The 24514-nt window shown below is 35.3% G+C and overlaps 1 protein-coding gene across 1 annotated transcript in view; it reads left to right on the forward strand.

Moving 5' to 3' along the window:
* Window positions 1-21749, forward strand: part of LOC138328372 (uncharacterized) — a 29720-nt gene extending 7971 nt beyond the window's left edge. The window contains exons 2-9 of the mRNA XM_069275156.1: window positions 8421-8520; window positions 11546-12804; window positions 13396-13474; window positions 13870-13917; window positions 15039-16216; window positions 17517-17619; window positions 18263-18352; window positions 18617-21749. Of these exons, the coding sequence (XP_069131257.1) occupies window positions 8421-8520; window positions 11546-12804; window positions 13396-13474; window positions 13870-13917; window positions 15039-16216; window positions 17517-17619; window positions 18263-18352; window positions 18617-19176 (3417 nt within the window). The 3' untranslated portion in view covers window positions 19177-21749. The remainder of the gene's footprint in view (window positions 1-8420; window positions 8521-11545; window positions 12805-13395; window positions 13475-13869; window positions 13918-15038; window positions 16217-17516; window positions 17620-18262; window positions 18353-18616) is intronic.
* Window positions 21750-24514: the final 2765 nt, after the last annotated feature.

A 24514-nucleotide genomic window follows, 5' to 3' on the forward strand; every position in this document is an offset into this window, starting at 1 on the left:
ACACCGACAGCGTGTCAACATCACGAATCATTTATAAATACACCGACAGCGTGTCAACATCACAGATCTTATAATACACCGACAGCGTGTCAACATCACAGATCTTAATACACGACAGGTGTCATCACAGATCTTATAATACACCGACAGCGTGTCAACATCACAGATCTTATAATACACCGACAGCGTGTCAACATCACAGATCTTATAATACACCGACAGCGTCACATCAATCTATAATACACGACAGCGTGTCAACATCACAGATCTTATAATACACCGACAGCGTGTCAACATCACAGATCTTATAATACACCGACAGCGTGTCAACATCACAGATCTTATAATACACCGACAGCGTGTCAACATCACAGATCTTATAATACACCGACAGCGTGTCAACATCACAGATCTTATAATACACCGACAGCGTGTCAACATCACAGATCTTATAATACACCGACAGCGTGTCAACATCACAGATCTTATAATACACCGACAGCGTGTCAACATCACAGATCTTATAATACACCGACAGCGTGTCAACATCACAGATCTTATAATAAACCGACATCAGCGTGTCAACATCACAGATCTTATAATACACCGACAGCGTGTCAACATCACAGATCTTATAATACACCGACAGCGTGTCAACATCACAGATCTTATAATACACCGACAGCGTGTCAACATCACAGATCTTATAATACACCGACAGCGTGTCAACATCACAGATCTTATAATACACCGACAGCGTGTCAACATCACAATCTTATAATACACCGACAGCGTGTCAACATCACAGATCTTATAATACACCGACAGCGTGTCAACATCACAGATCTTATAATACACCGACGACAGCGTGTCAACATTCACACAGAATCTTAAAATACACCGACAGCGTGTCAACATTACAGATCTTATAATACACCGACAGCGTGTCAACATCACAGATCTTATAATACACCGACAGCGTGTCAACATCACAAATCTTATAATACACCGACAGCGTGTCAACATTACAGATCTTATAATACACCGACAGCGTGTCAACATCACAGATCTTATAATACACCGACAGCGTGTCAACATCACAGATCTTATAATACACCGACAGTGTGTCAACATCACAGATCTTATAATACACCGACAGCGTGTCAACATCACAGATCTTATAATACACCGACAGCGTGTCAACATCACAGATCTTATAATACACCGACAGCGTGTCAACATCACAGATCTTATAATACACCGACACAGCGTGTCAACATCACAGATCTTATAATACACCGACAGCGTGTCAACATCACAGATCTTATAATACACCGACAGCGTGTCAACATCACAGATCTTATAATACACCGACAGCGTGTCAACATCACAGATCTTATAATACACCGACAGCGTGTCAACATCACAGATCTTATAATACACCGACAGCGTGTCAACATCACAGATCTTATAATACACCGACAGCGTGTCAACATCACAGATCTTATAATACACCGACAGCGTGTCAACATCACAGATCTTATAATACACCGACAGCGTGTCAACATCACAGATCTTATAATACACCGACAGCGTGTCAACATCACAGATCTTATAATACACCGACAGCGTGTCAACATCACAGATCTTATAATACACCGACAGCGTGTCAACATCACAGATCTTATAATACACCGACAGCGTGTCAACATCACAGATCTTATAATACACCGACAGCGTGTCAACATCACAGATCTTATAATACACCGACAGCGTGTCAACATCACAGATCTTATAATACACCGACAGCGTGTCAACATCACAGATCTCATATAATACACCGACAGCGTGTCAACATCACAGATCTTATAATACACCGACAGCGTGTCAACATCACAGATCTTATAATACACCGACAGCATGTCAACATCACAAATCTTATAATACACCGACAGCGTGTCAACATTACAGATCTTATAATACACCGACAGCGTGTCAACATCACAGATCTTATAATACACCGACAGCAGCGTGTCAACATCACAGATCTTATAATACACCGACAGCGTGTCAACATCACAGATCTTATAATACACCGACAGCGTGTCAACATCACAGATCTTATAATACACCGACAGCGTGTCAACATCACAGATCTTATAATACACCGACAGCGTGTCAACATCACAGATCTTATAATACACCGACAGCGTGTCAACATCACAGATCTTATAATACACCGACAGCGTGTCAACATCACAGATCTTATAATACACCGACAGCGTGTCAACATCACAGATCTTATAAATACACCGACAGCGTGTCAACATCACAGATCTTATAATACACCGACAGCGTGTTGTCAACATCACAGATCTTATAATACACCGACAGCGTGTCAACATTACAGATCTTATAATACACCGACAGCGTGTCAACATCACAGATCTTATAATACACCGACAGCGTGTCAACATCACAGATCTTATAATACACCGACAGCGTGTCAACATCACAGATCTTATAATACACCGACAGCGTGTCAACATCACAGATCTTATAATACACCGACAGCATGTCAACATCACAGATCTATAATACACCGACAGCGTGTCAACATCACAGATCTTATAATACACCGACAGCGTGTCAACATCACAGATCTTATAATACACCGACAGCGTGTCAAACGTCACAGATGTTATAATAAACCGAGAGTGTGTCAACATCACAGATATTAAAATACACCGACAGCGTGTCAACATCACAAATCTTATAATACACCGACAGCGTGTCAACATCACAGATCTTATAATACACCGACAGTGTCAACATCACAAATCTTATAATACACCGACAGCGTGTCAACATCACAGATCTTATAATACACCGACAGCGTGTCAACATCACAGATCTTATAATACACCGACAGCGTGTCAACATCACAGATCTTATAATACACCGACAGCGTGTCAACATCACAGATCTTATAATACACCGACAGCGTGTCAACATCACAGATCTATAATAATACAACAACAGCATGTCAACATCACAGATCTTATAATACACCGACAGCGTGTCAACATCACAGATCTTATAATACACCGACAGCGTGTCAACATCACAGATCTTATAATAATACACCGACAGCAGTGTCAACATCACAGATCTTTATAATACACCGACACGTGTCACATTACAATTATAATAACCACAGCTGTCAACATCACAGATCTTATAATACACCGACAGCGTGTCAACATCACAGATCTTATAATACACCGACAGCGTGTCAACATCACAGATCTTATAATACACCGACAGTGTCAACATCACAAATCTTACAAATACACCGACACGTGTCAACATCACAGATCTTATAATACACCGACAGCGTGTCAACATCACAGATCTTATAATACACCGACAGCGTGTGTCAACATTACAGATCTTATAATAAACCGACAGCGTGTCAACATCACGGAACTTAAAATACACCGACAACGTGTCAACATCACAGATCTTATAATACACCGACAGTGTGTCAACATCACAGATCTTATAATACACCGACAGCGTGTTGTCAACATCACAGATCTTATAATACACCGACAGCGTGTCAACATCACAGATCTTATAATACACCGACAGCATGTCAACATCACAGATCTTATAATACACCGACAGCGTGTCAACATCACAGATCTTATAATACACCGACAGCATGTCAACATCACAGATCTTATAATAACACCGACAGCATGTCAACATCACAGATCTTATAATACACCACAGCGTGTCAACATCACAGATCTTATAATAAACCGACAGCATGTCAACATCACAGATCTTATAATAAACCGACAGCGTGTCAACATCACAGATCTTATAATAATACCCACAGCGTGTCAACATCACAGATCTTATAATAAACCGACAGCGTGTCAACATCACAGATCTTATATAAACCGACAGCGTGTCAACATCACAGATCTTATAATAAACCGACAGCGTGTCAACATCACAGATCTTTATAATACACCACAGCGTGTCAACATCACAGATCTTATAATACACCGACAGCGTGTCAACATCACAGATCTTATAATACACCGACAGCGTGTCAACATCACAGATCTTATAATACACCGACAGCGTGTCAACATCACAGATCTTATAATAAACCCACAGCGTGTCATCATCACAGATCTTGTAAATACCCACAGCGTGTCAACATCACAGATCTTATAATACACCGACAGCGTGTCAACATTACAAATCTTATAATACACCAAAAGCGTGTCAACATCACAGATCTTATAATACACCAACAGCGGGTCAACATTACAGATCTTATAATAAACCGACAGCGAGTCAACATCACAGATCTTATAATAAACCCACAGCGTGTCAACATCACAGATCTTATTATAAACCCACAGCGTGTCAACATCACAGATCTTATAATATACCCACAGCGTATCAACATCACAGATCTTCTGATCGCCGTCAAAATGGCTGTTCTAACTATTGGATTAAATCATCGTTGATAAACGGTTTACCTGGTCTAGCTTAAATAATGTTAATGCAGAGACCCCAAATGGAGTTGATAATATAAATATAGGCTCTACACTTTCTTCATATGACATCTATGCCATTCTATTCTTAGAAAAGCTCAATTTTACATGTGTTTTGTGGTGCTGTTTTATTTTTTTTATTTTCGCGTTGTATAAAAAATACGCGAAATTTTATCACGCGAAATAACGTTGATTTTCAGTACCAACATATTATGTGCAGCGATATATACCACCCACACACATGCTATTATCATAGTTAAGTGTATGAGACTCTGAAACCCAATCGATTACAATTTCCAGTGTTAACGTAATGTTACATGAAAAAAAGTTTCTGCGAGCGATGTTTAATGGTTTTCCGCTGAGCATACCTGTATAGAAGAGTATTGATAATTTTGTCTATTGCGAAATACGAACAAAACATCTTCAAATGTTAATACCATTGAAAGTGTGTAAATTCTAATGGAAATGTTATGCTATTTCAATATTAAAAACAAATGTTATTAGAAAAAAAGGAAAGCAAATGTTTTCATCCACGATTATATTTTCTCGAAATCGCGGATCATCATTATCAGGAAATTATGACCCGTAAACTATTTAGGTTTGTTTGAATTGCCTATAACCTTGTTTTATTCGCTAAAATTATTTTTTCCTATTTGTGGTCCAAATCGCGAAAAGTTTGATCCGCAAGTGATTTTGGTTACATGTTTAACCATTAACATCAAATATTGTTTTATAATTTTATAATTAGTTAACGTTTTTTATGCATTTTCTAGGGTTCACCAGAAATGATGAGTAAGAAGAATCTTACTAATAATTGTATTAATTTTAAAGAATAAAGTTGATTTATTTTAATGTACATGAACTTAATAAAATAAAGGAAAATAACAATTTATTTATTTATTATCGATTTACCGGAAACAAATGACAGGTGGTCTAAATAGAAATTTACAAATAATTCATCTAATCTCCCCATCAAATCCCTGCGTACCATTCGTATATCTGTTTTTGTAACATTTCATGTATGACTTATAAATTTTCTATAGAAACGGTGACGGGATGTTTGTTATCGTCAGTGATCAGAGGATTTCTAAGAAACTTTTCACAGAAAGCTATATTCAGCGCAGTATTTATTGATAATTAATCAGGCACTTATATACATATATATAATTAGCTTTGAGTGATAACGTTTCTGGCATGACCTTAGCGAAACTTATCCTATATTGCTATTCAGCACGATACTCACGTGTCAAGATATTTGATCTAAAGGATACTAAATATATACCTAATATATATGTAGCTTTTCTTCTGCTGTGCCTATGCCATTCACGGTGTATAGCTTCTAAACTTACCCTGAAGTACAGTTCATGCTTTCTTTCTTTTATTTGTATACACTTAAAATCGGGCTCACGATTTTGCAATCGTCATATTCAATATGGGATCGGGGCATGTCATGAGTTTTGTGTCCCAAAAACATACGTAAAAGAGGAAGAAGCAGATACAAAACAAGAAAATAAAAGACCTTCTTGATTCAAACGGGGTTACATCTTACAATGATACCTAGACATTCTTGATAACTAACCAACTTACTATAAACCAAATTCTATTCGCGTGCGATTTACTTTCGCGAATTTAACGATCCAACAGCATTTGCGAAGGTTTATCTTCGCGAATTAATATCTACATCATCTATATTGATAAGAATTATCATTCAATTGTTGAATCCACGATTAATTATCTTCGCGAACTTGTTTTGAAATGGAAATCGCGAAATTTAATATTCGTGAAAAAATATTGGTTTACAGTATCATGAAAACGTTAATAAAAAGTGAAACATACAGAGATTGGAGAATACTATATTTTAAATGCTTTATATGATAACTCATAACGTGTGTTTTATCGACCTATTCCATAATAACACACGATTATAGTGGTATGATATAAGAAGACATAAGTACCTCTGCTATCTCCGACCCCCGCTACATAACGAAAATAGAAGGTATAATGCCCAGCCCAATTTTCGGGTTTCATATTAAACATATGCCTTTCTCCGACAGGAGGAAAGACGTATATTCAGATCAATATGATTGTATATAGTAATTAAGTATGAGTTATTACTAAGGTGAAAAAGGATATAATGTAATACAGTATTTGTTTAACTTTTATTTAAAGCGTTCGCCGTTGTCTGACGAAACCATGGAACCCTATACACCTGTATCAGATACAATAATACACTCCTGCATTTTACATGAGAACCTTTGGTGATGATATTGTCAAATACGTGAAACATAAATAATTTAATCGTATATTATACTGCTGTTCTGTGACTATCATAATTGAATAATGTATCATCTCCCTATACCGCCCCCCGTCTTGTGTTACGGGACAGGGGGTTCGGAATCAATATAATCAATAAACTTTGTAATTGCAAACTGGATAAAAATACAGAATGACAGTTATTAGTATAAAACAATTGAGTTGTTGTGCATCAATTGACAATACATCGTCATTCAAATGAAAGGGCGGCAGTGCTACACGGTGCCATGATAAATCTATAATTCAAAAAAATTAAGAATTACTATTGAGTTTATGAATATTCAAAACAATTGGTAAAAATTTGCATTTTGAAATGATGTAACGGCTAAAAATGATCGCTGTCGAATGAAACAAACAAATGCTAACGCCCATTTATTCATAAGCAGAAACTACTGGATATATATGTTTCTGTATGCACCGTTTTATATATTCGCAGTGAACAATTTTTCCCCGAAATTTCTTTTTTGATGATTTTATGTTTGACGAATGAGATCGCAAGCACAACCCATATACAGTCAGTACTTGACAACTGCCATTACTAGATTCTAACTCGTTACTCGGAGGTGTGAAATGAAGAGTGTTACATTTTTATTTTAAGACACATTTACCACGAGGCCCCACACACCGACATTATATAGTAGCTGTCAGCGTCCTATCGATTCAATGTAGAATGTAAACCCATATCATTGTCAGATGTCACATTTGAATTTCATTACAGAAAATCACTTGTGTATTTCATTACACAATCAATCTTTAGCACTCTTTATGTCACAAAGCATTGCATTGTTGAACATATTGATTTACTTTATCAGCTGGGTACAAAGTACAATTATGAAATATATATACTCCTATTGGTATGGTCCACTGAACAAGCCATTACAATAAAATGTCTATGTCAAACTGGTCCTAATATATAAATAATAATGTATGTCATTGATAACCCAGAGAACCATGCGGCTTAAAATGCCCACCTTTGTTTTGGGAAATTTCTGTCCGATGTGCGATAAATAAATATATAAATAATGAAACTGAGGATAGTTTTAATACGTTTTATTTATGTTTTGTTTTTAAATCCATGTTAAATCCTATATACCTAACCTTCAAAAGGAAAGCAACACTGATAGTGGACAAAAGTGATTTGAAGGAAATTATTTTTTCAATGTGCGATACCTCCGCCATTGCCATTTAAATTTTCGTTTTTGCTTTAAAAATATTGGACCCCTTTGACCCTTCATGAAGGCAAGGTCATCAACAAATGATAAAAGCTATTGGTAGGCATACAATAGGGATTTCCATCCGAAACCATATCAGATATTTTTTTTCTTATCTTTTTAATCTGATGACAGACACGCTTCATCACACTCCATAGAATTTTCGTTTTGATAAATGTACGAAAGGAAAAAGGAAGAGCAGATATACGTTGGTGATGTTTAATCAGCAGAATACATCTTGATATTTAAAAACCATAAATGCTCTATTTCCATCGCTTAAAATGTATTTTACATACCAAGGTATTGCCATTGATAGGGTGACGAACGGAAGAAAAATGACCATACAGGATGGTTTCCGCTATTCATCACTTGCACACTTGCTACCATTGGTTGTTGTCAAAGCTATTTAGAGAATGGTAAGTACATTATCATCCACTCTCCTTTAACCATCAGACTGGCCATCAGTCTCTAAAATATTTAAAAAATCACTAAAATTTAGCTTTGTTATTTTTGCCTCTACTACATGTCTGATTTCAAACTAGGGGGAGATGATCTAGAATAGAACTCTACTGAGAAAGTCTTATCAACAACTAAGGGTCTGGTGGCCAGCTAACTGTTGTAACAATAAATTTATTTTCCATACAGTCAATCATAATACAGAAAAATATACATATGTACTAACGATGACCACATATGAACAATTGCATACATCTTATCCAAGATGATAGTTAACGTGACCCTACCCCATTTGGTACACGACCCCTTTTGGTACAAAATTCGGGTTTTCCCCTCTAAAATCCTAGTTACTGTGTTTTGTTATTTATACTATTGTGATGTGAAAATACAAGTACAAAATGACAATTTAAGCTCAAATTTGACATTGATCGTCCATTTATATTCGTATATGCCCACATCGAAATGGATGAAAGGGTCGTAAATGTTAGCAGTTGGTGCCGTAGAGCCATTCGACGGCTATTTTATGCTACATTGTTATCCGTTTTCAACAATAGTAAACACATTTAATGAATCTCCATACCCCTAAAATTCTTCGGATATCATTTCCATAACGATACTTATTTTATTAACGCAGATACGTCACTTTTCTGAGTATAACACCGCAATTCAAACATCCCGCTTCGTCATTTTTGTTTTACTACCAATGCGCATACCTCAACATTGCTGACTAAAACGATCTACCAGGCCAGGTGCTCGGTTGTGGTTTAATGATCCGGATTTATAGCAAGGATATAAATATATATATATTTACTGTCTGGTTTTTACATATAGAAAAAGTATGTGTAGCCTCAAGAAATTCTTCCTATATTCTGGGGTTTTCCATGCCTGCAACATAAAAAAAATAGAAAATTATACATGAAAAAATATACAAGGTACAGAGCTAATGATCTTAAAAATATCCAACCATGGCTGAATTATAGGGTAACTTTGTTCTATAGAGAACAAAATGCACCATGTACAGGTAAAAATACAATATGATTGCATTGATATGACCATTATGAGGACTTTTCTTAACTTCTTATTTGTGGTCCTCCAGTACAAATTGAGAGGATATATTAATCCCAATTTTACCATTTTACAAATAAACTTCCAGGTAAAAATGATTTACGTGTAGCTAAAGATTTACATGTAATAAGTTAACAGAAGAAAAGATATACATTGTATAGACATTGGTGATTTATATACCCAGGAATTGAATTAAATGATATTTGTTTTATCATACAAATATATATATGAATGTATGCTATAAAATAAATATACATGAATCACATGTATTTGAATCCTCTTAATAAATTGATATGGGGGAATTTAAATATGTAATGTTTCGTAATGCAAACCTTTTAACATCAATAATGAGTTGTAAAAAAATTAAAAAAGAAGAGTATGAAAATACATTTTGTAATGTAATTTATGAAATTATAATTAAATATGATACATACATAATACACAAAAAAGCACATCTTTTATTACCCAATATAACCAGATGTATGATTTTGGTTATTTTCTTTTTTCATGTAGATAACATGACGTTAACCTCAAAATACAGTTGCTGAAGATTTTCAGCAAGTATGTACAAGTATACATAACCTGTGTATTGAGGGCTAAATATAGTCTTATCAGATTAAATACATGCACAATTTAAGGTTACATACATTTTTAAATGCAAACGGAAACAAGTTCTATTCACAATATGTAATGTACACTACGTACATGGTACAATTAATAAAAGGATCTTATAAAACAAGATACCATATCTTATATTTATGTTATGTATTTGCATTATTTCTAATGCTTCATTTGGAGAATGGATACTGGATAGATCTTTATATAGTATAGGCCTAGTTATAATATGGACTGTTAAGGCATGTTATATCAAATTTTATATGCAAATGAGCAGGTGCATGTTACGTTTTGATAACATATTTCAAAAAGTTTGGAAAATTGGTATTTACCGGGAATATAGATTGCAGAATACTCTAAAAGAGGTATGTTCTATCTTAAATCAGTTTATATGTAGAAGTGTAGTGGATATTCCTCATATTTTTTTTATTGGAACACCAAACCGTCTTACAATTTCATTGAAAAATACGGGAAACGACTCGCCAGATTTAGGTAGAGTTTTGAATGGCAGTGCTTTTTAAATAATCGTCGGTAAATATCAAAGAAAGTAACACATAATGATGAATGAATACCATACCTTTCGATCAAAGTGCATGCATTAAAACTTCAGCACACCAATCGAGAATATCAAAGCAAATGTACCAAAAGGGGTCATCTCGATGTATCAAAACCGGAAGTGACGTAGTGAGGAATAAAACCAGTCTATTTTCAGCTTGCAGTTACGACGATAATTGTTTTTTTTATTGTGGACGTACACCCCAAAGGAAGGCCTTGTCAGAAACTAACAAACATTGAATCACAAGGAATGCATATTGAAAATATCGCAAAAGATATCTCAAATTTGTACCAAATGGGGTACAGTAACGTTATCAATCTCAAAAAAATGTCGGATGATCCATAGAGTTTACCAGTTAATGACATATCATATTATTGAATTAAAACTAATCATTATTGATAACGCAATGTTCTATTGTATCATAGAATAACCCTCACTTTGTATGACATGTAGAAATGACTTGATGACTGTCGAACAATGTCATGTCATTGTCATGCTTCTTTCGGAGCATTATTTTTGAAAATTAGTGGCTGTCAATAATAGCTTCCAGTTTCGTTTAAAACTTCTGTTTATTCCGTTTTATCGTTACGGAAATAAGAAAATAGCTTCGAAGGTTTAATAGAAATGAAATCTGAATCCAAAATCAGTATCAATCCTACCTTTCGCGTTTGATGAAAATAGTTATACATTTTTTGTTATTTTGTCGATATTATTTGCCTTAATGTAACACCAATATCTTTTTTTTCTAGAATATGTAATTGTCTGCTTCAATACTGGATCGGTTTCCCCAAGTATAACAGTTAAAGTGTCTGGTATACATGTTATTGGAAACGTTGCTCTGCCAAGCTTTACAACGACATTTGATGAATATGTGCCTATCGGTAATGATAACTACAAATTTCAAACTTTCGAAGGAGCGTTTACATACAACAGTACATGTGCTTTTAGAACAGAAAAGAGTAACACAGGAAGTCACTTTGTAGGCGTTGATATGTGGAATGTTCCCGATCACTCTCTAAATGTCATGGTGACATACGAAGCAGGTAATATGTGTGATGGATATACCGCGATTCATCGACGGCATCTTGGGGCTGAGTATTACGCTGTTACATTCTGTGAAGTGTTTGGAGTGTGCCAGATTTTCATAGCCGCTGTCCATCCTATCGACACTGCAGAGGTGAAAGTTAAACTTCCTGATACTCAAAAGGTGGCTGGTGTTAGTTTTGGTGGTAAAGAATACAAGAAAGGAGAACAGTTTATTATAGATCTCGCACCGACAGAAACTGCCCTGATAGAGTGCGAATGTGACCTGACTGGCACATCCATAAGTGCTGATAAAAACGTTGCTGTGTTCAGTGGCAGTAGAAATGCTAAAGTTGGTGTCAATGGGAACGAGAATTTTCTAATTGAACAGCTTCCACCTTTCACCAAGTGGGGGAAGGAATATGTCTTGTCCTGTCAACCATACTGCAACACACACGGCGCCTTTATCAGAATAATGGCTAAACCTGAAACTATAATTCACATAAGTGGATACAACAAAGTAAAAACTACTGAAAAAATTCGCTGGATCCACAAACGTATCGAACAGGACGATGTTCTGTACATCACGGCAGATAAACCTGTTTTTGTTGTAATGTTTTTGCTCAGTGACCAGACACACACCTCTTCAATGTTCCTTATACCACGGGTAAATGAGTATGTAGCCCAAAGAACATTTAGTTACCCAACAGAAAGGTTCAACAACATGGAAATGACGCTGTTTTCAGCCGAGGAAGAGACAGAGATATTCATTAACAATGAAAACAATAAACTTGCTGACAGAGTCTACTTCCCAAACTCACGGCTATTTGCGAGTCAACTCCGATTCCCAGACCAAGAAACAAATAAAAACCTTATCATTACGAAAAATGGAGGATTCAGTATGTTTGGTGTTGCCTCAAGTAATACGGCATCGGGACTAACAATGCAGATAGGGTTCTCGTTGGGCTCATTCGATACGGTTATCGTAAGTCTAAAATTCAATCATCTTTTTGTGGACATCAACTCTCAATAGAATTGGGTAAAACTATAATTCCATACGTGAAGCCTTTATTAGTTATCATAGATTTAAGTGACCTAATTTGTGTTATAGTACGCAGAGAAACTTATATTACCTCATATGTAATCAATGTATTCACAAATTTCTTTGTATCTCGACGCCATTTCATACAATTACTTTGCAGAAATGAATAACTTTCGCTCGAGTTTGTCGGGTTAATAGACTCTATTTTTTAATGATATTGCGCGGTTTTTAAGACGTATCAATCGCGTACTTTAACATTGGTTGGATCAGAATGAAAATATTATGTCACGGAAAAAATATCGCTTCGTCATCTTGTCTTCTAAACGATTATGTTAATAGATTCAGTTGTATGCTTGTCAGTCGATTGCAGAACTCGATTCTTCATATATTGAGTTGATAAATATCATTCAAATAAACCATAATCTGGCTAATTTAACAAAAAAGCATACTATAGTACATTGTTTTGAAAGTAAGTGTGGAAATGACAGTAGGGAGGATACTCGAAAGCTGTTTTATAAAATCTATCGATTTCAGAATGACGTGGCCCCTGTTTATCCCGGCGATGGTATCGATAATGATTCTGATGATTCCATAGATGAAGATGACTGTAAAGGTTAGTACAAAATACATTTGATGAATTTTACTAGGAGTTTTTGTAGTGTTAGAATTAATATTATACCGACATTTGTAATACATAAAGTTTTTTTCATACATTTTACACGACTCTAGCTTATCAATACTGGTGCAAGTTGATATGTTATTTATTTCGTATTTACATGTTACAGAGTTATTTGCCCTTGTTGGTAGGTACTTATTGTGACGTCATGCTTGTTTGTTTGCTTGTGTTTGCTAGCGTCACGTCCCTCTTTCAAGAGAAAACAACGTAAATACTGCTCACGCAATGATGACGTAACAATGGATACCTATCCATAATAGAGGTAACTCTGTATATGCAAAGACAAAATAAGATTGATTAAATAACCGATTTTGTGTATTTATATTTTACAGATACGGTTTATCCTGATGAAACTAAGGACTGCAGCAACAACTTTTCTTGTAAGTAAAACCAGCACTTGTGTTTGTTGTTAATTGTGTTAAATTGAGGTTTACACACTTTTATTAATTTATTCACCCCTGAAGACACATTTAGGCTCTTCTAAATCAAAAACTAGACTAGTTCATTTTGACAAATTAGTGATGAATTAGTTACTGTTACATCAAACTCACTCGGTTTATCCCGATATTGATATTTTACAGACCCATTTTCTGTACAATTACAAGAAAACGACTTTCGCTGATGATTTCAATTGAAGCTATTTAATTAGTTAAAGCTTATATTACAAGTGAAACAGCATTCAAATGAGATTTTAGAAAATACAGTAATTGAAGAATCGTTTATGAGACATGCCCTTGTCGAAGACCGACGTTTTCTTTCTCTCTAACAGTATTCAAATTCGGTGCCCGACACATGTTCACATATACCTGTCCACTGTTTATCACTTACCAAAATTGTACAAAACGGAGATTACATTCACAAGAAAGAATGTCAATGACTTTCTATTGAACTCGTTTCTGAAAATACTTTTTCTTTTGAAATGAATAAAATATCATCTTTCCTTGTGTTTAGTTATACACTTCTGTGGATTACGCATTCAAGACTCTCTTGTGCTCTCTAGTCGTCCCGATTATGCCGATTATGCAAAACTGAATCATTATAAAAAGAAATTACAAATAATAAATATGGTTATAAATAACGAACATTGTATGCATATACGAAAGAACTCACCTGTATATTATAAACTGTTATGTCATGATTTTAATACAGATATTGACTGTTTACATTCTTTTGAGCTTTCTCCGATGTAAATACACTTTACATCATGTTTTATCTAACGGTATGGGTAGTTACAATCAGCAGCATCATTTTAATTTTGAAAGTTGTTTTTTTAAAGTTGTTCTGCAATTAAAAACACTGCACTCAATTAAGTTTAGCTATTTCATTTCTTTATTGAGTTTTAAAAACGTAGAGCAAGGTTATTTGAGGGTCCAATGTTATCGAGTAGCTCTTATAACAGTCAAAATATAAAAACGCGAAAAGCATTTCCTCGGTAGTAAACAATTATAATGTGAAGCATGAATAATTGACACTATCTATCTTCTCCTTGTTCTACCAACAGCTCAGAAGAATGAAAAAGGATACCGTTTCTTCGTTGTGTTTCCATTTCTGGACGTTCCGACTTCATTTACTGTGGATTTAATGTCGAATATTGAAGGGATTCTATGGACCGGTTTGGAGATACAACATTTCCCCCCGTGTACAGTGACAGAAAGGCCCGTATCAAATACTAAATCATTGATATACGATGACGAATGCCTAGATTTGGGAATGAATAAAAGCGGTATATATCACCATGGTACACATTTGTCATTCCCAAACAAGGAATACACGGTGAGTGTTACTCTGCATGGGACGAGTAATATAGCAACGTACATGGCACTTCCGATCGAGGCTCTAGGGTTGGAGTACTACGCTCTAACGTATTGTGATGGCGGAGGATATTGCGCATGCGCAGTGACTGCTTTATACAATACTACAAGTGTTTTAGTGAAACTTCCCTTCATGAACAACTTAGTTGTCTCTGTTGGTACCGTGGATTATGGTTCAGGTAGCTCCATTAGTGAAAATCTTAACTCATTTCACACTCTCATGTTCTCATCAACGAGTGACTTTACTGGCGCCTTCATCAAGGCAAATGCGCCAGTCTCGGTTGTCTGTGGAGGAGGTGGATCTAAAGCCTCGTACTTTGAACAAATTCCTCCAATTTTCGCCTTGGGAGTAAACTATAGGATACCTGTTGGTTTCCTGATACGTGTTGTGGCTACGGATGGAAACACGGTTGTTACTGGACAAGGAACTGTGACACAAACAAAACTTATCTACGAAGCTGGGAATTACATTGACTTTGATGCAACATCGGACGTTACATCAGTCGAATCCAACAAGCCTGTGCTTGTTGTTGCATTAAAACTGAATACAAATAAAGATGGATGTATGGTTGTAATGGTAGCTACATCCCATCTTTCTTACGATCAGTATGTACGCTTTCCGTACAAAATCACCAACAACGAAATATATCTACAATCATATTTGCCAAGTAATGGCTCGATGGGAAATCTAACCAAAGAAGACGGAACAGTGCAATCTTTGACGATGAAAAATGGAGTGAATACCTTGATTGGAAAAGCCTTGATCATACCATACACCAGAAACCCATTTCTTTTGATAACGTTTGGTAGTGACGATGATACGCAACTTTGTACTTCAGTTGGAAGAAAAATGACTAGAATTGAAGAGGTATATATCCCATCCACGTTTTGGTTTATCACTTATACTATAATAGAATATACAGTCAAACCAAAACGACCACGAAAATGGTTTTTTTTCACAGGACAAAGTATCTTGATATTGACCATTTGTAACCCTGAAAGAGTGGTCTTATTAAGCGGGTGCAATTGACTGCAATTGGATGTAATTGACTTTATGACGAATTCCTTTTTTATCTACTTCAATATTGTAAGTATAAATGTTAATATATTAAGGTGCTTCCATTTAATTACTTTAAACAAACATATTTTAACGGTAGTAGTAATTCTACCGCTGGTCACACCATGCACCATGCTAAATTGATACGGCACCACCAAATGGAACGTGTGTGGATTTTTCCACGATGGCGGCATTCATATGAAAGATAAGCTTCGAATATAAAAGCCAAGTATTTTCGGTGTTGGCAATAAAATGGATATAAAAGTAATACCGAAATAGTTTCGGTATACATTGAAATAAATAATCCATGTAATTCAATCGGATATGAATACTCTCTGTCTTGTTTTCAACAAAGAAAACATTTCGATGACAAATGAAAAATCTATAGTTAGGAATCTTGGTGGATCCTGAAAAAGCTTCTGAAAAGAACCACTTCTACCGGTTTGGTTCGACTGGTACGGCGCGTTCCATTTACGATACAGCAGATTCGTATCTCGATACAACTGGAACGAACCTGCAAATGAAACGCACGGCTAGATTGCGCTCTTAGTATGATTTTGGTTTAGCATGTGACATCACATCGTTAACATGTTCAAAAGTGTGTTTACAGTATGATCAATTTCTCTGTAATTAAATTAATAACGCTTGCACATCTGCTCTACTCGTTTGGAAAATACCACAATACTGTGGTTTGTATGCTAAAAGCATTGTATTAATTTCAATAATTTACGCCTTATATCTATTATTAATAAAGCAACTACATGCCTGCTCCGAAATCCGAAAAGTGTTAAATTTGATTTACAAATAATTAGATGTACAGCGACAAAATTACATAATTCTATTTATTTCTTAATTAACGAAAAAACCCACGTTTCAATTACTATAGAATCATAATAATCTCGGCGTTGAGATTTGCGCTGATCTCTCTTTCAGTTGACCTCCGCAATGATAGTATTTTGATAAAATAATAATTATTAGAAGACTAAAGAAGTAGAGTTTAAAAACAAAACACCACAAACAGACTGAAAGCTGGCACGGCGAAAATGTAAAAGTTTGTGTAAGAATGAAGACTTGAGTTTAATTTACTGCAGTGTTTTTCTGTCGTATACAGGTATGTTCTCCGACAGAGCAAACGAACACTAATGACAATGTCGACAACGACTGTGATGGACTAACCGACGAAGATATCTCAGTCAAGGAGTTCTATGTCTACGGTACAGTATCCTCCACAGTTCTCGTCAAATGTATTATGATGTTCTTTAAAACCACAAACTGGTAATGTTAATATTACAAGACACGGAAATAATGGTTTCACATATGAATTTTAAATATTTTTACAATGTCCCATCAGCAAAATCGCGAATATATATCACCGCGAAATATACATAGAGGATCTTACATGAGTAGGTATGTAATATGAAATTTATCAAACGAGTTCAATAATCTGGATATGCCACAAGCCATTAGGCGAGTGGCATATCAAATTATTTATTGAGTTTGATAAATTTCATATAACATAGTCACGAGTGTAAGACTCTAGTTATCACATAACATTTTAAATAGAAATATAAGTGAAACTTTTTAATTTTGTCTCAATATTGGAAATCCGGCTCGGAGGCGACTTTACCGTGTACTAAGACAATCATGCGACGTCATATAAAGATGATGACGTCAAAACTACCTGTGACGTCACAATAGTGTCAGTACACATATGTCTGACAATATTTATGACATGACCGTATGACTATTTATGTGATAAATTAACATACACTCTTACCTATCTATAATTGTTTCATATAAAACAATATACCCGACTGATTGATTAGATTATTAAAATATTATGTACTTTTGCTTTAGATAAAGAAAATCACATCAGTTCTGGGTTGTACATACCGGATTTTGATTTGGACGGAATGATTGACGAGGACTGCTTTCATGAAATTCCTTGTAAGCTTCGACCTCACAGTTTCCTCTCATTTTGTAAATGTTGTATAAATACTTTGTGTTAAATGATATCTATTTCTAAAAATGCATTTTTACGGAACCCATAAAAAACATATATTTGTGCAGCTAAAACATACATAGTTACATTACTTAATATCGAATAATTTTTCAAAGTGACAATTTGCAATCGAGATAAATGAATATTGATGTACACAGACAAAGTGCCGTAAAAAAACTTAATTTATATATTTGTATATTCCAATCTAGTGCCAACAACAACAGCGGTCACGACGACAGAAATGACAACAACAACAGAAGAAACAACAACAGAAGCAACAAAAACTACAGAAGCAACAACAACAACAGAAGAAACAACAACAACAGAAGCAACAACAACTACAGAAGCAACAACAACAACAGAAGCAACAACAACTACAGAAGCAACAACAACTACAGAAGAAATGACGACAACAACGGCGATGACTACGAAAACAACAGCGCGTGTGTGTTATTGTCCGTGTGCCTCGTACAAACCTCCGGATACCTCACTGATGAACATCACCAAAAAGGAACTAGACAACATTGTTGAGGAAACTAAAAAGAAGCTTGCAGTTAACAAGACATCTCTTTCGTCATACATCAGGAAAAAGACCAGCGCGAATGATGCTCGACCTTCGGCTGCTGGTATTGGTTCAGTCGGCATCGTCATTCTCGTCTTTGTAGCTGTGCTGATAATCGGCATGGATCTGATCTTCATCAGGCAAAGATTGGAGGCAATTAAGCCCAAGGCACCTGACCATTCTGTACCCGACAGCTCATCGATATGATGAATATGATAAAAAGTGCGAGTTTAACATATTATGATAACAAGAAAATGCGGGCGTTCTATCCGACGAAATCATGAAGCCTACACAACTACAGAATCATGAAACAGTCTTAAGTGTTTGCTTAGCAAATCGAAAGTGACGTGACTTTTTGTAACGTCATCTGTGAGTGGATAAGTCTATATTAAAGACTGTTTTAGACTTAAGATGGTCTTGTGATCTTGGATATAAGAATAACGAGTTGGCTAAATGCAAAAGAGCAACATGCAATACCTCCTAGGCATCCTCGATATTCCAGGGGTTCCGATCACTTACGATCTCTACACCCCTGAACTATCTCATAGTAAAACAGGAGGCAACAGAACAGAACAGGTAATTTAGTCGTTTGAAGTACATCAAAAGAGCCGTATAACGGTACACTGTTGTTGACAGTGTGGCTTTGAAGTTGGGCGTCACTCTCTCTGTAGTCTTCAAAGGAAATCTGTGCTGGTCTGTGATTGGTCAAATGTCTTCTGCTGAACTGCCTTCAATTTCACAATGAGATAGTCCAGGGGTGTAGAGATCGTAATTGATCGGAACCCCTGGAGTATCGAGAATGCCCCCTAGGGAGCTGTTTTAGGAAGTTCTGTAACTATCACAATGGGTTGCTTCCCTTAAAATCATCATAGACTGTTCCCCCTGAACTACATATCAAAGACATAGTTGATTTCCATAAGAACAAATGGCGTGGACAATTTCCATGTCTATTTATATGATAATGGATTCATGACAATCATTCATCACTTTTTTTTTAAAATTTATTTTGTTCCATTTTGTTTAGGATATTCCTTTGCTTGTCATACGAATTAACTTTTAATGGTGAAAAGTACTCTACGATTACTGATGATCTAAGTGTGACGAGTACATTTGCTGATGGAATGGTGCGTGATTTAATGTTAATTGTTTTGTTTTATTTACTGCTTATCAAATGCATAATTAACCTTTCCCGATTTAGAAAAAAAAATATTGATGATTAAGTAAACATTCATTTCATTTGCTAAAGACTTGCTAAAGATTGGAAAGTTTAATTTGTAATAAGTTTTTAAGCTGTTTTAATATTATTATGTTTTCTTTAATATAAGATAATCTGTAATTGAAATTCAACATTATTTCCTATCTACCTTGATATTTTGACAATTAATCACTATTAGTCAAAGGGAGATAACAACATCCAAAATATTTTTTAGCAACCTCGGAGAAATTTCCGGCAATAATCGGAAATATAATATTTCCTAAGATTGTCGGAAATTACTCCGAGATGTCGCGATTGATTTTTTTTTCAAATGTATATGATAGTTGGAGGGCGGATTTACGAGTTTAAATTTTTACTGACGATGCTCATTTTGGTCCTAAGCTAACGATTGTTTTGAATACGAATCAAATGAAGATGATACCAATAATTTCTAGCAGAGCTTTTCTCACTTACTTATATTTCTTTAATTAATTTAAACATGCAACATGCTTAGTCATGGGCATATAATTTTGTTTAAAAAACATAATATTTTGATATTAGGGCAAATATTTTGTTATGATGGAAATTGATTCTCATATCAATTTGAGTACTTAAGATGTTATTTTTAAATAAAATTATTATTTTGTACCTGTGTGTCGTATGAGAGTGAATTTCTCAAATTAACGGGTGCAATGCGGATAACACTTTCCTTTCTTAAAACAATGTAACAGCTGTAACGAAAAAAATAAATTGCAATATCTCAGTCGTTTATTACCTATGTGCCTTGCCCCTACCTGCAATATATCCCTAGAAATGGGGAAAAAACGGAAAAAAAATCCTTAGATATAACCAATCTAGATAAATGATAAAGACAAACAACGATTTTTGCTAAAGCAAAACTAATCAATTGTTCATCTGAACGTGTAACAAATCAATTCCAGTTCCCGTACATTATTGGTTTGTGTTGAGTACCATTTTAAAATAGTCCATGTTTGAAGTACGACTAATATCTATTGTCGTTACGCAGAGAGCACAGAACATACAAAAATATATAGATATTTATAGTTTTTATGTTAATTATTATTTTTTTATTTAAAGCATCACAGTCGTTACCTATACGTAAGGGAGATAACTCCCCTGCGAATAGAACAAATGAAATAGGAGGCGTATCTCTTAAATTTTCCCATTCATCTCCAGTTGTAAGACTATCGGTTTATGTAATCTCTAAGAAGAATATTGTACAGATAGGACAATTTAAAATCTATCGCAAAATAAAACAAATTCATTCAATTTAATATGTCTTGTACAGGAAAGTTCCACGACGATTAATTTAATAGTGTTTGCAGTCTTTCTGACTGCAGATCCTGTAATCAAACCAGGGACATGCAGGGGAAGTAACTGCTGATACAATTATCATAACTACATTTTGCATAACGATTTTGTTGATAAATTTAGATGATTTAATAGTTAATTTACAGACACCATGCCATTGATCACCGTAAAAGAAAATTGATTTGAAAATCTGTTTACTGAATCTTCTTTCTTATAATTCCCTGTAATGAAAACGGAAAATAAAGTTTTTTAACATGCGAGTGTTGATCATTTGTGGTATATTTCCACTAGTATATATCGGGAGTCATTGTCCCATGTCGGAAATCATCGAATACAATATCGGGAGTTATATCGAGCACATATCGGGAGCCATCGAGCTCATATCGGGAGTCATCGAGCACATATCAGGTGTCATTGATCACATATCGATAGTCATCGAGCACATATAGAGCATATATCTGGAGCTATCAATTATATATCGGGAGTTATCAGACATATATCGGTAATTGACGAATACAATATCGCGAGCCATATCGAGCACATTTCGAGAGTCATTGATCACATATTGGGAGTCATGATGCACATTTCGGGAGACATATCGAATACATATCGGGAGTCATATCGACCACTCATCGGGAGTCATAATGACCACATATCGGGAGTCATCGGACACATTTCGGGAGTTATCGAGCACATATCGGTGGTCACAGTAGCTTGCAGCACCTGTTTAAGATTTTCTAAAACAAGCCAGGTACATACAGGAAAGTAACTGCCAATTGAAATGCCTTCATTATGATATCTGTTAGATTTTGTTGATAATTATAAAGGATTTAGAAGTTGCAGACACGATACCATTGCTAACCGTTAGATGAAATTGACGTATACAAGCTCCATTTACTGATTTTTTTCCCAAAGATAATTAAATAAAGTCCTCTTAACATGCGATTGTTGATCGTTTGTGGCATATTTCGACAAGTATATATATCAAGAGTCATCGAGCACATATCGGGAATCATCTCGACAATATATCGGGCGCCATCGAGCACATATCGGGAGTCATCGAACACATATCGGGAGTCATCGAGCACATATCGGGAGTCGTATCGACCACATATCGGAAGTCATCGATCATTATATCGGGAGTCGTATCGACCACATATCGGAAGTCATCGATCATTATATCGGGAGTCGTATCGACCACATATCGGGAGTCATCGAGCAGATATCGGGCGCCATCGACCACATATCGGGAGTCATCGAACACATATAGGGAGTAATCGAGCACATATCGGGAGACGTATCGACCACATATCGGAAGTCATCGATCATTATATCGGGAGTCATGTAGTACACAGTGAAGTAAAATGGACCATGATAATATGTACATGCACATCATCTGATATATTTGAATAGTAAAAAAACAATTCAGCGGAAATAATATTAAAATGTAATCAATAATTCATAAATCTCCACCATGACAACACAAACTAGATTTAGATACAATCACGGAATGAGAGAGAGAAAGAGAGAACACGAATGAAAGGATCTGTTGAATGGTTTTAAAACTCATAGTTCACTGGATGGATGATAAAATTATGAGGTTACACAAGTACACTTACTTCTCTAAAAACCTTGAAATGACACGGATCTGGCAGGATACCTAATGGTTTATATTTCTATAATTTCATCTTAATTTGAAAAGGGAAATGCAGGAGCTTTTTTATTCATAGAAGCATAGATATTATTTTATTCTAATCAAGCCTCATTAAAATGATAATAATGGAAAGTGATTGCCAAGCATAGAAATAGGTTTTCAATCCCTGTGGGAGACAAGCGAAATGACACAATGGATCAAACCCGAATGTAAACCTGTTTAGTTGGCGTCGTTATTATTTCTATTGGTGAGATATTTACTAATTAGAAATCCTTCATGTCCACATATGAAAGAGTAATTTCTCATTCATTCCTCGACGATTTATTACAATTTTAACATTTTGAGATAAGTTCGAGGAAAACCGCGACTCTCGGTAGATTCTCTATATATGAACTTTGCATGACATTTTCATCGCAAATCTCGTTGTTTGCGCTATGGATAGAACCATTAGCATAGTTTATGAAAATAACGGTAAGTTTTACCAAGAAAACAGACAAATTGACGCAGTGACCTTTTTTGTATTGCATGGGTAACCATGTGATACAGCCTTAATTGACACGAGTGTATTGTTGTATGGGACAAACCGGAATTACAGTATTAAGAAGGAAATATATATATATATTCTTTCATACCTACACGTGTAATACTGGTTGGTTTAGAGGAATACACTTATGTCGCCTGAGGCTGTATTACATGGCTACCCATGCAATAAAGCCTTATGACGTCACATCGTCGACACAATTACTATTTTCTAGGTACAATTTTAACTTTTTTTTCAGAAACTAGGCTGGATTAACTTTAAAAGAATAACAAACAACGGAATTTGCGATGAAAATATTATGCAATTTTCATGTATGGAGAATTGACTTGCAGTTGCGTCTTTTCAAATTCATTTCAAAATGGCGGAGAAAAATAGTAGTAAAATTGCAATAAAATGTCGATGTATGAGAGAAAAAAACTCTTTCATACGTGGAAATGAAGGATAGGGATATTCTACCCTCGGGATCAAAAAATGTTGTAATACCTTCGGCAAACCTCGTGTTTTACAACATATTGTGACCCTCGGGTAGAATATCCCTATCCTTCGTATTCAAATATGGAAGAGTCTTATAGTATTTTCTGCGGCATATGAGAGAAATATATATTGTATTTTACACGGCATGATAGAAATATATTTAGTATTTTATACGACATATGATATCATTCGCAGACATAAACGATAATACATACGGGTTACTAAAGATGACGGCCTATTTTTGCTCCCGAATACTTAAAGAGAATCATATTTATAAAAAACATTTAGTATTTACCAATAGTTGCATTTGTGAAGAATATTTTATCTTGTGTGTTCTTCTTTTTCATTG

Source organism: Argopecten irradians, chromosome 7, assembly GCF_041381155.1.
Source record: "Argopecten irradians isolate NY chromosome 7, Ai_NY, whole genome shotgun sequence".
Classification (NCBI taxonomy): Eukaryota; Metazoa; Mollusca; class Bivalvia; order Pectinida; family Pectinidae; genus Argopecten; species Argopecten irradians.